Source organism: Phocoena phocoena, chromosome 2 (genome assembly GCF_963924675.1).
Source record: "Phocoena phocoena chromosome 2, mPhoPho1.1, whole genome shotgun sequence".
In the NCBI taxonomy this organism is placed as follows: Eukaryota; Metazoa; Chordata; class Mammalia; order Artiodactyla; family Phocoenidae; genus Phocoena; species Phocoena phocoena.
The window spans coordinates 83,651,877-83,669,490 of record NC_089220.1 but is presented as its reverse complement, the minus strand read 5'-3'; the positions used below and the strand labels follow the sequence as shown (position 1 = coordinate 83,669,490).

Sequence of the window (17,614 nt, the reverse complement as noted above, 5' to 3'; positions counted from 1 at the left end):
AATAGTCAAGACATGAAAACAGCCTAAGTGTCGATCAACAGATGAATGGATAAATAAAATGTGTATTATAAACAATGAATATTGTTTAGCCATATTGTTTGGCGATATTGTTTCAGCCATAAGAATGAAATCTTGCTGTTTGTGACAACATGGGTGGACCTTGAGGGCATTATGCTGAGTGAGATAAGTCAGACAGAGAAAGACAAGTGTCATATAATCTCACTTATATGTGGAACTTAAAAAAATTCCCCAAACAAGGGGCTTCCCTGGTGGCGCAGCGGTTGAGAGTCTGCCTGCCGATGCAGGGGACGCGGGTTCGTGCCCCAGTCCGGGAAGATCCCACATGCCGCGGAGCGGCTGGGCCCGTGAGCCATGGGCGCTGAGCCTGCGCGTCTGGAGCCTGTGCTCCGCAACGGGAGAGGCCACAACAATGAGAGGCCCGCGTACCGCAAAAAAAAAAAAATTCCCCAAACAAAAATACCCCTGAAGCTCACAGATACTGAGAACAGATAGGTGGTTGCCAGAGGCAGGGGGTGGGGCCTGGGTGAACCGGGCGGAGGGGGTCGGAAGGTACAAGCTGCTACACACCTGACACTAATCCAACCTTATCGTTAATTATACCTCAATTAAAAAAAAAAGACAGGCCTTGGACTGTCTCTCCCCAGTTCAGGCCAAGGTGCTTGAGGGGTAGGAGTTGGTGGCTCTGGAAGGGAACTAACACAATCTCCTGGACCCTCAGCTAAACCCCTGTGCCTGGCGTATCAGAGGCCGTAAATTCAATTCTAACTCAAGAAGAGAGCGCAGACCCAGGGGTGGGGTCAGGCACCTAGACACATGGCACACAGACCCACATTGCGTTTATGAGAGACACACACATGCGCGCGCGCGCACACGAATGACACCCACACAAAGAGACACAGAGGCACAGATACCAATTCAGTACACACACACATACCCAGGGAAACCATGACCACACAGGCCCACAGCACTCACAGAGCCCACAGTCAGAGGAGCCAGACCCTGACCTGGGAGCGCAGAGCCGGGGGCAGGAGGCAGTCTGAGGCTCTGTTTGTCCTCAGGTGTATTTGTAAAGGATAGGGAGGGGCTGGGGTGGGCCAGGTGCACTGGCAAGTTCATGGGCTGAAGGAGTGGAGGAATGAGGGGGGCTGGGCTAATCTTTAACTGGGCAAAGAGCAGCTGGAAACAGGGTGTGTGTGGCGGGGGGCAGTGTGTAAGGGTGGAGTGGGTGGGAAGGAGCAGGGAAGAACCCGTTACCCCATCAGCCTGGTAACAAGATGCCACAGAACCAAGGCAGGGGGCCTATACACTGGCGAGGCTGTTTAGCACCCAGCGGGCCGTCTCTAAACACTCATGGAGCTCCTACTAAGTGCCAGGCCCCGAGGTGCTTCACACACTTAGTTAACCCACTGACGCATACAAAACAGTGAGATTATCACCTGCTTCCATGGGTGAAGGAGGAAACAGGGAGCCTAGTGGAGGGGCCTCTGGAATCTGTGCCCTGGGAACCAAGCTCCAGGCCTGAGATCTCACATGTGCTGCCCCAGCTCAGGGAGCTCGCCTGGGAGTGGAAATTGAGTGAGTCAGAAAAAAAACAAACTTGTGGTTACCAAAGTGGGGAAGGACAAATTAGAGGTATGGGATTAACAGATTAAAAACTACTATAAAATAGATAAGGGGGCTTCCCTGGTGGCGCAGTGGTTGAGAGTCCGCCTGCAGATGCAGGGGACACGGGTTCGTGCCCCGGCCCGGGAAGATCCCACGTGCTGCAGAGCGGCTGGGCCCGTGAGCCATGGCCGCTGAGCCTATGCGTCCAGAGCCTGTGCTCCGCAACGGGAGAGGCCACAACAGTGAGAGGCCCGTGTACCGCAAAAAAAAAGATAAGGAACAAGGGTATACTGTATAGTGTGGGAATTATGCTCATTATCTTGTAATAACTATAATGGAATATCATCTGCAAAAATACTGAAGCACTATGCTGTACACCTGAAACTAACACAATGTTGTAAATCAACTATACTTCAGTTAAAAAAAATTTTTTTAAATAGAAGTGGGGATAAGATTAATAAATTTCCAGGACACTGAAAAAAGAAAAAAAAGAAAAGAAGAGGGGACTTTGGGGTTGGAATGTCGACAAGTGGGAAGCAAGCCTAGGGTTTTGCAGTCCAGACCACCAGCTTGCTCTGTGCTCTGCAAGCCCCTGTGGCCCAGCCCAGCTGAATCCTCTGGCCTCTTTGTTTGTGCCACACCCCTTGGCTTCCCTTAGGCCCCTGCAGACAGACCAGATGCCCCTATTACAAGGCATCCCCTCTCTCCCTGCATCTTTCTTCTCCTGTATCCTGCTCTGTGGGACTATCTGTTCACCTTTGTATCCCCAGGGACTGGCCCTTAGCAGCTCTCCTGGCCCTCAGCAGGTGCCCAATAAAAATCTGGTGAATGAATGCAAGGTTGGGGTGTAGTTACTGTTGGGTAGTAACTGGTCTCCATTTCTGTGGTTTATATTTTGTTTATTTTTCTCTCTTTTTTACATATTAAAAAAATTTATTTTCTGGAAGAAGGAGGAGGATTTTTCCCATGATGGCAGTCCCCTGGCTGACGTGAGCTCACGCTGCCTACCCCTGGGCTCACCGTGATGGGTGAAACCGAGGCCAGCTGACACTCCCACCCTCAACTAGGTGAAGGGGCGCGGAGGGGCCCTGTTTCAATCAAGGAGAACAAGCACCATGTGAAATCGAGAACATGCAGGAGGAGGAAGAGAAGTTAAAGCAGCTGCTCTCTCTAGGTTCTCCTATAAAAAGCCTGGTTGAACTGGATGCACCTGAACTGCTTTAAATTCATTTTTAAACGGTGACCTGCCGGAGAGAAGGGAAAACCTGGACCTCACTAAGGTTTATACTTGAATGTAGTAACTTTGTTTGGAATAGCTAAAAACTGGGGAACGTCTCAAATGTCCATCAATATGTGAATGAATAAACGGATCATGGTGCATGCACTCCATTGGATACGACAGTAAAAAGGAATGAACTATTGATATGCACAAAAACATAAGTGAACCTCAAAATAACTGCTGGTGAAGGAAGCAAGACATGAAGAATCCATACTACATAAGTGTCTATAAAATTCTAGAATGGTGTAAAATTCTAGAAAATGTGAACCAATTGATAATGACAGCAGATCAGCGGTTGCCCGGGGAAAGCATGGTGGGGGGTGGCGGCTGGAGGGAGACGTTAGAAAGGGACATGAGGAAAGTTTTGGGTTTCATGGATGTGTTCATTATCTTGATCGTGAGGATGGTTTCATGGGGTAAAAACACGGCAAAACTTCATCAAATCGTACATTTTGTGCCATTTCTGGTATATCATTTTGGCCTCCATCAGAGCTGTAAAAACAGAAGCAACATAACCACATCAGAAAACAATTTGGAAAATGGAGAGGAGGAAAATAGTGATTCTCCTTTATTTCCCTGGTGTGCAGGAAAGGAAAGTATTTGTGTGTCAGTTTCTTTTAAAATACCAATTATCTCACATAAGCTCTTGGGGATAGGTGTTATTATCTTCCTCTTTTTTATAGATTAGGAAAAGCCAGGATTCAGAGAAGTTAAGACACTTGCCTGAGGTCACCCAGCCAGCGTGTAATTAGTCCCAGTCGAGGACCATCTGAGTCTAGAGCCTGGGCCCCTTCTCCACATTACGTTGTCTCTCTTTTCAGGAATGCATTTCTGAAAAATTCCAGCCTGCTTTGGTAACACTGTGGGCAAAGGACTTTGGTTTATGACTAGATGGGGAGTTATTAATCCATCATGCACATATTTGCTGTGAGCCTTAGGGGAGCTAGTGCATGGAGGGCAGGCGGAGGTTTACAAAGGCGCGGTGTCTGCAGAGCTCACACCTTTCAGCCCACGCTGCCTGAATGGTACTACCTGTGACCACCACGCCCTGCCCTCCCAGCCCCCCTCTTCCAGGAATCCTCCTTTTCCCCTTCCGGGACCCTGATGTCATGACCTGTTCACCCCCAGCCCCAGCCTTTGGCAGGAAGCTAAAAGGAGAGGCCTATGGCTTCATGGACCCCCAAGGGGGAGAGGGGACTGCAGGGCTGAGGAGGGCAGTGGGGCCTCATGCTCTGGGCTCAAGGTTCAGTACCCTGGTTCTCTGCATCTCTGGAGTCAGGGTCTGGGCTCAGGATCTGCATCACTGCAGGCAGGCAGTAGGAGGTACGGAGGCCTTGGGCCGAGGAGGTAGACCCATCATCTTGTTTTTTTAAATTTTTATCGGAGTGTAGTTGATTTACAATGTTGTGTTAGTTTCAGGTGTACAGCAAAGCGAGTCAGTTATACATATACATATATCCACTCTTTTTAAGCTTCTTTTCCCATATAGGTCATTACAGAGTATTGAGTAGAGTTCCCTGTGCTATACAATAGGTCCTTATTAGTTATCTATTTTATATACAGTAGTGTGTATATGTCAATCCCAATCTCCCAATTTAGAGGTAGACCCATCTTGATGGGGTGGACAGAGAAGCGAGGACAGTCTGGGTGGGGTGCAGCCTTCGGGAGGTGAGGAGGATGTCCACAGCAGTGGGTGGGCACACTGGAGTCAATTTGTTTTTTTTTTTAATGGATTAGTCTTGCTTAATAATGTCTTATTTATTTATCTATTTTTGGCTGCGTTGGGTCTTCGTTGCTGTGCGCGGGCTTTCTCTAGTTGCAGCGAGTGGGGGCTACTCTTTGTTGGGTGCGTGGGCTTCTCACTGCGGTGGCTTCTCTTGTTGTGGAGCACAGGCTCGAGGTGCACGGGCTTCAGTAGTTGTGGCACACGAGCTCAGTAGTTGTGGCTCACGGACTCTAGAGCTCAGGCTCAGTAGTTGTGGCACACGGGCTTAGTTGCTCCACGGCATGTGGGATCCTCCCGGACCAGGGCTCGAACCCGTGTCCCCGGCCTTGGCAGGAGGATTTGTAACTACTGCGCCACCAGGGAAGTCCTGGAATCAATTTATAGCAGAGCGCGATGTTCCGTGGGATCCCTCTACCCAATCCTAAGATGTTGGGGGTGACCAGAGCATCGACCACGTGTGGGTCCCCTCTACCCTCTGGCACTGTGCCTTACAGATAGTAAGTGCTTACCGAGTGCTTTTGTTTATTGCCTGGCAGAGAGAGGTGGCCCTTCCCTGCCAGAAAGGCACACCAAGTGGAGAAGAAAGGCACTCTGGGAGGAAGGAGAGACATTTCTGGGCTCAGGGAGAGGAGAGGCTGAGGGCATCTCCAGAAGCGGTAGAGGCCATGGGTGGGGGGGCCTCAGGGAGCGTATGGACTGATGGTGAAGGCCAAAAGGCAGGATGTCGGCCCTCTCTGTGACCCCCAATCCCTGTCAGTAGAGCCAGCAAGGCCCTTGCTCCTGGGCTGTCCTGGGGGGTGAGGTGGGACAGCCAGGCACTTTTGCAGGGTTTGGGGGGACAGGTTTCTCCTGGCAGGAGGGTAAAGGTGGGCGGCCTTGACCTGGGCTGGAGAGGGTGCTGTAGGGATGGGGCCGGTGCAGCGGGAGGCCCCCACCTGACCATGAGACTCCCGGGCATGTTACTGACCCTGATCTCCAAAGAGAATCGAGTAACACTAGCCCTGGCTAACCCACAGATTTCAAAGCTTGATGAGGTCAAATGACATCACATGTGTGAGGGCTTTGGCAGTGTTCGATGTAAGTGCCAGGTGTTATTATGATTATCAGTATTAGCACTGACGACCTATTTGTCTTCCTGGCCTCATTGTTCATCCCCTTGCTCACAGTGGGATCTTCCTGAGGGACACATCTGCATCTTTGGCCACTGGCATCACTCAGAGTATTTCACTCACAGGTGAAGATTCCCTCCCTGCCCCAGCCTCCTTCCCCATAAACTGACCAGACTTCCAGGTTTGTCTAGGAATGGGGGGACTTCTGGGCACAGGACTTTCAGTGCTAAGATGGGCTCAGTTTCAGGCAAACCGGGACAACTGGTCACCCTACTACCCTTCCACCCCTCAGGCTGTTCCCTCTTCCCTGTGATGACTGTGGTGTCCCAGGCATTTCAGCGTGCTCTCTCTCACCCTGGTTGCCCTCTTCTGCCTTGAAGCCTCTAGGCTGGGTGATACCACCTCCAGAGAGGGGACATCCACCCCCTGCCATTCCAAAGGCCAGCTCTCAGCAATCCCTTGGCCTTCTGTCCTCTCCGCCCCTGAAAACTGTGCCAGACCTTTTCCCTATCCCTGGAGGGTGTGACCCCACCCACACCTCATCCCCATGAGAGGCCCCTGTGATGAGCTTCAAGATGGGGAGAGCCTGTCTGTCCCAAGCCAGCCTTCTAGCCTCTCTGCCTGCCTAGAGGAAGGAGCACCCTGGGCACCTGTAGGCAAGCCCGGCCTGCTCCCCACATCCATGAGGACCCCAGGCCTGAGTCCTAGATGCTGTCTTGGCTGCCCTGCCCCTCTCCCCCCCACCCCCCATGCTGATGCTCTGAGGCCTCCTGAGGCTCTCCTGCTCATCCTTTCCTGGAAACTCCTCTGCCCTCTGTGGTATAGACCCCTCCCTCCACAATCTGGACTCAGCCTCCTCCCTGGCTTCCTAAACCACTGCGTGGCCTCCTTAGCCCCTGCTGTAAAACCTTCAGTGAGCCCCTCTGGACAGCTTTGTCCCCTCAGTCTGCCCTTCAGTGACCTACCTGGTCTGGTCTGCACTTTCCTAACTTAAGGGTCTCTCTCTCTCTCTTTTTTTTTTTTTTTTGCAGTGTGCGGGCCTCTCACGTTGCGGAGCACAGGCTCCGGACGCGCAGGCTCAGCGGCCATGGCTCACAGGCCCAGCCGCTCCACGGCATGTGGGATCTTCCCGGACCGGGGCACGAACCTGTGTCCCCTAGCATCGCAGGCGGACTCTCAACCACTGTGCCACCGGGGAAGCCCTCTCTCTCTTTTTTAAAAAACTTATTTGGCTGCGCCGGGTCTTGGTTGTACTGCACGCAGGATCTTTGTTGTGGCATGTGGACTCTTAGTTGCGGCATACAGGATCTAGTTCTCCGAGCAGGGATCGAACCCCGGGCCCCCTGCATTGGGAGCACGGAGTCTTACCCACTGGACCAGCAGGGAAGTCCCCTAACGTTTTCTTACTAGTAAGATGCCACTCCCGCTTCATGCAACACTCTCACTGCCATCCCCTTGCTGAGTCTTGCTCATCCCCTGCAAGGTTATCTCCTGGAAAACTGTAACAGGGAAGAGCCAAATCTGACTACATGTAGAATCTGTTTCTTTTACTTTAACCTTTGCTTTCCGCTGCTTTTGTTCACTAAAAGGATATTGTGTAGGGCTTCCCTGGTGGCGCAGTGATTGAGAGTCTGCCTGCCGATGCAGGGGACACAGGTTCGTGCCCCGGTCCGGGAAGATCCCACATGTTGCAGGAGCGGCTGGGCCCGTGAGCCATGGCCGCTGGGCCTGAGCGTCCAGAGCCTGTCCTGTGCTCCACAATGCGAGAGGCCACAACAGTGAGAGGCCTGCGTACTGCAAAAAAAAAAAAAAAAGGATATTGTGTATACATAATGGCCTGCCTCAGGGAACTCTGCCCCTCTGCCAGAATGTTAAACCAAGTGCCTTTTGTTCAGGCAAACATCCGGACCCTGTCCACCTGTGGATGGCTAAGAGAAAGAAGAAATTAACACTTAACACATCCCTTCCCGGAGGCTGGCCATGGCCATTCCAGGGGATATTTGCAAAACGTCTGGCCTTTTTACTTTACTGCCTCTCTCCTCCCCCTCTGTGCTATAAAAGAAACTGGCATCCAAACCCCGATAAGATGGTTATTTTGAGACTTTAGTCTGCCATCTTCTCCGTCTGCTGGCTACACCTCGTCTCCGATTTATTGGCCTGTCCTGCGGCAAGGAAAACTCCTCAACTGAGGAGTCTTATGTCACCCTGGCCTCAGGCTTACGTGGCCTGGTATCGTCAGGTGCCTCTGAGGTGGAGCCTGGGTCTTCACTTTTTGTTCACTCATTGACTGGACCGGGTGAAGTAGCTCAGGGGTTCGGTTCCACGTCAGGGTTCTCCTCCCACCGCCGGACTGGAGCTGGAAAGCTCAGGATGCCCCAGCCCAGGGCGTGCCCTGGAGAGCAGAATGGAGGAGGGGTTCCCCGAACCATCCTTCTGCCACCTGATGCTTCAAAGGACTTCAGCCCCACCCTGCTCTGGTATGTGTGTTCTTGGGAGCGGTAGGGCCCAGACCGACCCTGGCATCTGGAGCCTGCCAAGAGCTTGTCCCTCTGGCCCTACCTCATGCACTCAGTCCTCCCTACCCAGGGCCAGGCCTGGCCTGACCTGAGAGGCCTGCACTAAACCTCTGGTCAGTAGGAATCATGACAGCAGTTTCTTGATCCAGGGAGGTGCTGAGAGTGAGGTGGCAGTGCTATAGGCCCAGCCGGCAGGCTGCCTGAGAGGGTGGGGGACCAGCCAGGGAAAAGACACGACCTGGACCTGCGGCCCGGGACAACAGGCCCATCCCTGCGTAGAGAGAGGGAGGGCACACAGTGAAGTATCAGGAGAAACAGCGTTGTTGGGACAGCCAGGAAAAGAGCTGGTCAGGAGGCAGGTGCCCGGCTGCTAGGTTCATCTGAGCCACAAACAGGCTGAGCAGCCTAGGCAGAGGGGCGCTACCTCTCTGGTCTCATCACCAGTAAAACGAGGCTCTTACAACGCATGTGGCTTCTGTGGTCTGGTGGAGTTGGGAGGTGGGGGTTATGGAGACTTGTGGGCGGGGCGCTGGGCGGGGCGCTGGGGGTTATGGAGACTTGTGGGCGGGGAGCAGAAGGGAGGGGAGGAGGGCCCCCCAACCAGGCTTTTGTAACCTTGCTGCCCCCTAGTGGTGACACAGAGTAACAGAGACATGGTCTCCCCGGGGGGAACACAATGCTGGTCACACCCCGCCTTCCCTAGACAGGGAAAGGAAATTCACGGTTAGGGACTTCAGCGGACACCGCCTCCCTCAAGGCTGCGTGTGCTCTGGGTGGAGGGAAAGGCAGCCCCAGCCAATGCACAAGTACCCACAGCCGTGCACAGGATGGCGTGGCTACCTCACTCCTGTATTCTTCTGCAAGCGCCGAGGGAGGCTCTGTAGTTTGCAGGGGCACTGGGCCAGGCCCTGGGGATTTAGAGCCCCTTGGCACACCATTCCTGCCCTCAGAGAGCCTCTGTCCAGGGGGGAGCAGACAGGCACATCAGAGACTCTGGGGGAAATAGGAGACTGCTCTGAGGCGTGACTCGTGTGAGTAACACTTGGGAAGCACATGGCCGGCAACCGTGGGGCTGTCTGACTATTGGTTTCTCCTGGGCACGTGGCTCCAGCCTGCTGGGTCCGGAGGCCTTTGCCACTAGTTTAGGGGAGTCTTTTCCTGCAGGGCCTTCCAGCGATCTGGGTCGCCCTCCCTGCAGGAGAGCTGGATTTCTACCTGTGCCTGCTGCTCCCCGCTGCTGTCCTGCCCCCACCCTGGCTGGGAACAGGCACAAGGGGGACAGCAGACCTTGCCTCGCTCCTACAGCCTCCTCTATCTACACCTGCCCTCCCCAAACCTGGTCTGGGGACCTGGGTTCCAAAGACAACAGAGAACATTAGGTCTCAGCTGCATCTCCCCCTCCCAGGCTGGTACTCTGCGGGCCTTCCAGCTCCAACCACACGGCATGGGGCAGGTGACAGGGGGCCCAACTGCCACCCCACCAGGGCCCTGCCCTGACCTTCAGAGACTAGGCTGGAGCTCAGTAGGCAGCACGTGGAGAGGGTGGGAGAAGAAGCAAGTGTGTGTGTGTGTGTGTGTGTGTGTGTGTGTGTGTGTGTAGCCTCGGTGCGTCACCGTCACTGGGAACGAGTAGACGAGTCTGACTCAGTGGGAACATCCGGCATGAAAGGAAGAGAGAGCACAGTGGCATTTCCAAGCAGGATGGGAACTCTGGGTGGTGGAGACTGGCCGTGGGGTCAGGGTTGCTGCTCCAAGGCCTGGCCTAGAAAGAGGCTAAGCGTGGTGGGGAGGGGGGAGGGGAGGGGAGACAGGAAGGGGTAGTTCAAGGGGAGCAGAGGTTGGACCTCTGACTGCCTGGGCTGGTCTGGGTAGGAGAGAGGGCAGCAGGGCTTTCTGCTCTGGAGACAGAAGGGGACAAGTCATGCATGGAATTAGAGAAATAGGCCTGGTCAATCACGGATGAGGGGAAATGCAGGGACTTCCGACCTGCTGTTCAGGGCCTGGAGGTTGGGCACCTGTTACTACTGAACCAGACTCCAGGTGCTCCTGATACGGAGAGACCACCCCTCCTCCCAGAGGCACTAAGGGTGGGATTGCCAGGCAAGCTGCTCCCCTGGGCAGAGACAGCAGCCTCAGATGCACCGGGAAGATCTGGGGAGAGACTTTCCCAGGAAACGTTGCTTCCTTTCTCGGGATCAGAGAGGCTGAAAGGGCCATCCCTGGAGAGCAAGGCCAGGAAAGGCCCAAGTTAGGAGCCAAGGAGGAAGGCTGTTGGCCAGCCCTGAGCTGTGGCAGTGCAGACCCTGAGGGATGCTCCCCACACCAAGGGGTGACCTGGACAGCTGAGCATCCCAGGAGTAACTGTACTTGAAAATACAGGGAAGGACTTCCCTGGTGGTGCAGTGGTTAAGAATCTGCCTGCTAATGCAGGGGACACGGGTTCGAGCCTTGGTCCGGCAAGATCCCCCATGCTGCGGAGCAACTAAGCCCGTGCGCCACAACTACTGAGCCTGAGCTCTAGAGTCCGCGAGCCACGACTACTGAAGCCCGTGTACCTAGAGCCCGTGCTCCGCAACAAAAGAAGCCACCACAATGAGAAGTCTGCGCACCGCAACGAAGAGTAGCCCCCGCTCACCGCCAACTAGAGAAAGCCGTGCGCAGCAACAAAGAGCCAACACAGCCAAAAATTAAAAATAGGTGAAATAAATAAATATTAAAAAAATATATATATAAAGAAAATACAGGGAAGACAATGTTGAACCTAAAGGAATGAACGACAAATGGTGTTATTTTAGGTATGTGGTAGTACTTGGTGGCCTAGGGAGGGGAGCTTCTTAATCCCTTCGAATTACTTAAACCAGAACTGATGGGGAGAATGAGGGGACAGGGGATGCTCATTTGAGTTGGGCCCCTTGGACCAGGGAGCACAATGGGCTGGGCTATAGGTCCTTCCCTACTAATGGGAGGGCCAGAGGGCTACTTGGCTGCCCATCTGTCTGTAGGCAGGCCCAGGCTGGGGTCCCACTGGAGCATAGGGCCCCCTGTGTAGACTCAACCCTCCAGGGAGAAGTCCCTGCCAGTCCGTCTGGGGATGCCGGGGCAGGGCAGGGAGAGGTGCTGGGCAGGGCCAGCTGGCTGCCGGGGCCCTGATCCTCGCCCTCTGAGGGTGGATGGTGAGGGCGGTGGCCACAGCGTTCCTGGCTGGGAGCCCAGAGGAGTCTTTTGTAATCACAACATGATCTCGTGTGCTGGGCGGTGAAGCCGGCAGGGAGAGGCCAGCAGAGGCCCGACTCCGGTGGCTCCAGCTTCCCTCCTGCTCTGGCTCCCCCAGGGCTGCTCTGGAAATCTCTCGGTGCCTGCTGTTGCCATGCACTCGGCTGTGAGTGGCACCTTGCCTTTGGCGGGGGGCTTCTTGGGGCTGGGACATCAGGCGGCCACACTCTGGGGGCAGCTGGGCCTGGGAGGAAGAGGGCTGTGCCTATGCCGGTGGGGGGCTGGGCAGGGGCATCAGGCCACAACGGGGTCCCTGCAGCCGGAGAAGGAGGGACTCGGGGGTCTCGGTGCTGAGGCACAGTGTGCCCCGGGGTGGCTCCCCGGCTGGGCCTGCCCTCGGAGCTGGCTCTTTCTTGCCCCGACTGACTGTCGGCAGCTCAGGGCCTGGAGAGGCTGGGCCCGTGGGAGTGGCTCTTTCCCACAGGCTGGGCACAGTTTTGGGGTGTGGGGTCCAGGGCCTGGGAGCCGAGGACAGAGCAGGGGCCTCTCTTTTCACCATGGTTCTTGGCCTGGGAGCCAAACAGCAGCCCCCTCGACCTCCTGAATACCCTGGCAACTTCCCAGTCACGGCAGGTTCCACTGCCAGAGCCATTTATAACTCCCATTCCAGGCTCTGCTCTGCAGTGGAGCTCCCAGGAGAGCTGGGGGGAGGGGCAGCCACTGCTGGGAGCTGCAGGCCTGGGTATGAGGCCCCGGCCTGAGCCTCAGAGGTGGCAGGAAGATGGGCACAGAGGCCAGCGGGGTGGGGCTGGGGGGCCTTCCATGGGCCATCTCCCCACGTGACCCTCGCTCTGGGTCTGGAGTCTGCTCCTTGGGTGGTAAGAGCATGGTAGAGCGGGTGAATGTGAAAGTCGAGGGGCTGGTAAGGGATGGGCCCAGCAGTCAGGAGCTTGGGCCCCCTGGCCTCTGCAGGGGCCTCATGGGGCCGAGTCCCCAGTGAGCAGGCAGGAGGAGAAGGATGCAGAGTTGGACAGGAGGATCGTTGCCCTTCGCAAGAAGAACCAGGCCTTACTGCGCAGGTACCAGGTGAGTGGGCTGTGATGGGCTGGGAGGACTGACTGGGTTGGCACTCCCTGTCCGATCTGCAGACCCTGAATAGTTGTCTCTCCCTGCAGGCTCTGGGCCTGGGACCAGGGTTAGGTTGGGTGCGTTCCATCTCAGGGGCTCTGTGAGGGTCCTGGGGACTCTGTGATGTAGTGCCTCTGCCCCCTGGTGTCCCACTGGTGTCTCTCTGTGTAGGCCTGTCGACATCTGTGTCTGTGCACTTGGGGGGCCATGGCCTGTGCTGACCCCGGGCCCTCCCACAGGAGATCCAGGAAGACCGTCGGCAGGCGGAGCAGGGGGGCATGGCTGGGACCACGCCGGAGCTCCTCCGTCCTGACGGCCTCACTGTCACCATCAGCCAGGTTCCTGGAGTAAGACCCACCCAGCAGACAGGGTGGGGTGGCAAGGAGGTGGAAGCCCAGCCCGTGCCAGGGGAGCACAGCTGCCCCCGCTCCTCTGCTTCTCCCGCTTACATTCTGGGGCATACCTACCAGCTCCCAACCTCATGCAGCCCAGGCCACTGCTGGCCCCCATCCCCAAAGGGCCACAGCTGAAAGGTGACCAGATAGAAGCCTCTTCATGCCCTTTTCCAGCCCCAGAGCTCTGCACCCGTACCCCCAAGCACAGGCCGCTCGTAAACCTCAAACCCCAGGGGCACAGAGACGTTGGGGCTGAAAGCCAGGAACAGCGTCTGAGGGACAGAGCCTCATTGTCTGAGTGTTTTGGATTTCCCAGCTCAGAGATGGTGGGCCACTGTGGAGTCTTGGGCCCCTGGGTGGCCCCAGGCCCGGATAACCTAATGCCACTGGTATGTGAACGCCTCGCAGCGTCAGCTCCTCTGTGGGCATTCCAGGGAGGGCCAGGGCTGGAACCCAGCCTGGGGAACCACCCAAAGGGCCCAAGCCCCAGCTTCTGTCCAGTGCTGTCTATGTGGCGTGACGGCATGGCCCCTCATTCTGCAGGGGAAGCGGGTGGTCAGCCGGAACTGGGCAAGGAGCGCCCTTGGACCTGGAGCAGCCAATGAGATGCTTGAGGATGAGGAGGCAGAGGCCCACGCGGGCACCTTCCGCTTGGGGGAGCGGGTGGAGCTGGCTGTGATCATGGAAAACAAAGCCGAGGTGAGCAGTGCTGGTGGGGGGAGCCGGGTGCCAGGAAGGCAGCCTCTTCTTCTCTGGCTCTGCCACACTGCCCATCCGCATCTTCCCCAGGCCAAGCGGATCGTAAGTGAGAAGCCCACCAGAGCAAGGAGCCAGGGGGCAGAAGGGTCACCTGGAGGGGGCTTGGGCCGGAGCCCCTCCATGCAGATGGCCATCAGCTCAGATCCTGCCTGGAAGGTAGCTCTTCAAGAGGGGCTGGGGACATGAATGTGGTGGTCCCCTTTCGGGGGAGGAATAGAAGCTGAGTCACATATGTCCCCCTTTGCGAGGACGTGGCCCAGGCAGGACCTGCAAGAATTTCCCACTCCTTCTTCCTTTCTCTGGCCAGTCTCCACGTTGGGTGGGTCTTGCAGTGAGATACAGTGTAAGCCAGAGGTGTGACCTAGCCCCTTACCCTACCTGGACATCTGGTAGCAAGCTGGGGGGGAGGTGGGGGGGTCTGGAGGTCTGTCAGGAGGGTGTAAGAGACTGGCCATGTGCCAGGTGTGACCTCTAGGTGGCAGCAGCCCCTAGTCTTGGCTCTCGCTCACAGCCGCTGGGTGGTGCCTCTCCACCCTGCCTGCACCTGACCACACACCTCAGCGACAACTCTGTGGATAGATGCTGTTATTATCCCCATTTTACAGATGAGGAAATGACACACAGAGAGGTTAAGTAACTTGCCCAAAAGACACCACTAATGCGTGGACGGAAACCGTGCCTATAGCAAACAACATGTTAGAGATGGAATGGATCTAATTTGTTTGGTGGGGGGACCTCAAGACCTTGAGAGAGGAAGGGGTTAGTAGACTCTGGATCCCCATTCCAAGCTCAGGGCTCTTTCTGTTTCGACCCCGTGGTGTTTTGTGTCTTCTCCCTGCAGGGTGTCCGGGAGCCCCAGAGTCCAGGCCTGGTCCCAGGCCCAGCTCCCCGCCGGCCAGTGGGGGGGCCCCTGGAGGTGGGCTGGGACTATGCCCAGTGGAAGCAGGAACGAGAGCAGATCGACCTGGCCCGCCTGGCGCGGCACAGAGATGCACAGGGTGACTGGCGCCGCCCGTGGGACCTGGACAAGGCCAAGCCCACGTGGGTGGCAGGGCTGGGCCCCCTGCTGGGTCGACATGCTTGCAGGGCTGAGTCAGGCTAAATGTGGGTGTCACTTGGAGGGCTGCTGGGACCCTCCCCAGGGTGATGAGGCTCTGCCTGACCCTCTGTTCAGACCCTGGGCTCAGGGCTGTGTGTGGGCACTGCGTTTCCCACCTTTCTCGGGCCCACCCTCTCCATGCTGTCCTTGGTTCCGTGTCTGGGCTTGGGGCTGGGGCTGGGGCAGGAGGTGTCAGCCCACCAGCAGCCTTGCAGCCTCTGTGCTCCCTGCCAGCAGCCCACCTGACTCCCTCTCTCTGCAACGCAGGCCACAGGACTCCAGCAAGCCTTGGGAAGAGGGCCCGGCCAGGGTGGGCAGCACGAGGGGTGAGCCAACACCCACCTTTCCTGGATTTTTTCACCCCTTGCCCCCGCTTCCTCTCTGTTCCCTGTCTCTTGGTTTACCACTTATTTTCAGAGCTGGAAGGAAGCATGGAAGGACATCTTCCTTCCTCTCCCTCCCTATCAGAGGAGGGCACCACTTCCCATCCTCCGAACCCACAGCCCCTGTCCTGGATTCTGACCCCAGAAGGTCTGGGGAGAAGGGCTCACCAGGAAGTCAGCGCTGGAGTCCTTTTGAGGTGTTGGTCCCTTGTGGGCGGCAGCTGCCCCTTGCCTGTTATAGGAACAGAACTCTGCGTCGCTGGCCCCTCATTTTACACACAAGGGAGCTTGAGGCTGGAGAGGCTCTGCCGGTCACCTAGTCAGGAGTGACACAGCGAGCACAGGGACGCAGCTCCCCTGACCCCCCAGGCCAGGGCTCTTTTTTGGGAGCCAGAACACTCATAGCTGGCGGCTTCCTGGTCCCGAAAGAACTGATGTTCTTGCTTTGGGTCTTTTGTGACGCCCACCCTTTCCCCATTTCCTTTTTCCACTTAGGCCCCAGGGGCCACCGAAAGCTACAGCCCCCACCGTTTCCCCCTGATGGCAAAGGTGAGTTGGGACAGGAGGAGGAGCAGGTCCCATGGGCTGGTGAAGGAGCTGGGCTGCTATGGACCTCTTCTCTCTTGATTTGTGGACCATCTCTTGCAGGCGGTACTACTCGGGGTGGGCAACCCAGCAGACCTTTGGTGGCGCTGGCCACGCACAGCAAAGCTCGGGGGACAGAGAGGCTGACTGGCAGGGCCCGCAGGTAACATGTGGCAGGGAGCAAAATTGAGGGAGGCATCAGGGCTCCCTGATTTCCTGGCCCTCCCCTGCCCCTGGGAGGTCAGGCCCAGCACTGGTCCAGGTGCCTGCTCCAGCCCCACCCCCACCCCGGGCCTCTGCCTCTTGGCTGACTGCTGCCTTGTGGCAGGTTAATGAGATGCGGGGAGAGGCCATCAGCAAAGGCAGCAGCAGCGAGAGCCTGGTGTCCAGGGAGGCTGGTGGTAATTACAGCAGTTACCTCCCCTGGGAAGTCAGGCACGCCTTTCCTAGGCAGCGCAGGCCAGGACACACACGGAGTCCCCACAGAACTCAAGGTGCTGCCGGCTTGGCCATAAACAGCAGCTGGGGACTTGCAACGGGGCTACGGTGGGCGGTGTTCAGAGGAAGTGGCTGGGTTTGGGGAGGAAGGTTGGGCTGGAAGGGAAGCATCCTGGAGCCTCGTTCTGGCTCTGAGGTTCCTCTGAGACCCTTGGGCTCTCGCTCCTCCCTGGAGGACATGGGCTGCTGGCTATGGAGCAGGTGACGTGAAGTGGGATGGGTAGTAGTGGGGCCTGCCATGTTCTGTGTTTCTGCAGGTGGGAAATGAAGGGAGGCAAGGAGGAGCTGGAGAGCCAGGAGGTGGGTACTTGGGCATAGGATGGGGCGGGATAGGGGCATGCGCCCTGAATTCACCAACCAGCAGAGCCGACCTCTTGTTGTCAGGGAAGCCCAAGCACCAGAAGGACTCCAGATGAGAAGGAACACGCGCAGACTCCGAGCAGGATGGAGCCGGGCGGACCCATGAGTGTCCCAGCGACCAGCCCAGCTCCAGCATCAGCATCACCAGAGGAGCCAGAAGGGGCGTCAGGAGCTTCGACAGCCAGTCCTGAGCCTGGCTCTCCACGAAACACGGACTTGCTTCCCCTCGACCTCTCTCTAGGATGTGCCAGTAGCCCTGGGCCCGGGGAGAGCACGTGTGTGCTCAGTCCAAGGCCTGGGACCCAGGAGAGCCCTGTGTCCTGGCTGGAGGGTCACGAGCAGCCCCTGGGGTGGACCGAGCCCCAGGCTGAGCCAGAAGCCCAGACTTGTTCTGGGCCCCCAAAAGGGGCAAGGCCCCTGGAACCCAGAGAAGACAGGCCTGGCAAGGCTGGGGCCCAGCAGGTCCTGGCACCTCGAAGCAGACCCCCCAGAGGAGGCAGCCAAAGGGCGAGGGGCACAGGAGGTATGAGGCGCAGGACAGGGGGTCCTGCCCCTGCAAGAAGATGCTGAGCAAAGCTCTCGGGGGCAGGGGGCCGGACTGGGGAGGGGAGGAGGGAAGACACGGTCAAAAATCTTTGAGCTCTGGGCACGCGCTGGCTGGTGGCTGTGGCAGCCTGGCCGAGCAGTTTGGCAGACTCTCCAGTGGAGTGACACTGTGAAGACAACGAGCCAACCCCTGCACCTCACGGGCACCCCCCTGTGCACGTGTGTGCTCTCACCAGCAGGTAGAGCCCCTGGCGTATCCCCACGCCACACCTGGTCTGTGAGGCTGGCAAGCCCTGCCCCAAGCCTACTGCTGCCCAGGCCACAAGCTCGCTGACCATGGCGAGATGACAAGGCTTGGAAGCACTCAGCACCTGGCTCTCCTGGCTCCCATC

The 17,614-nt window shown here is 57.0% G+C and overlaps 1 protein-coding gene across 1 annotated transcript; it reads left to right on the top strand.

Annotated features, from left to right (window-relative positions):
- Nucleotides 1-11,491: 11,491 nt before the first annotated feature.
- Nucleotides 11,492-17,246, top strand: CCDC9B (coiled-coil domain containing 9B). Its single transcript, XM_065872741.1, is given in 11 exon segments — nt 11,492-11,635; nt 12,442-12,555; nt 12,837-12,944; nt 13,536-13,691; nt 13,782-13,907; nt 14,593-14,792; nt 15,118-15,176; nt 15,729-15,782; nt 15,882-15,981; nt 16,574-16,616; nt 16,701-17,246. Coding segments are annotated over 11 exon segments (1,650 nt in total).
- The last annotated feature ends 368 nt before the right edge of the window (nt 17,247-17,614 follow it).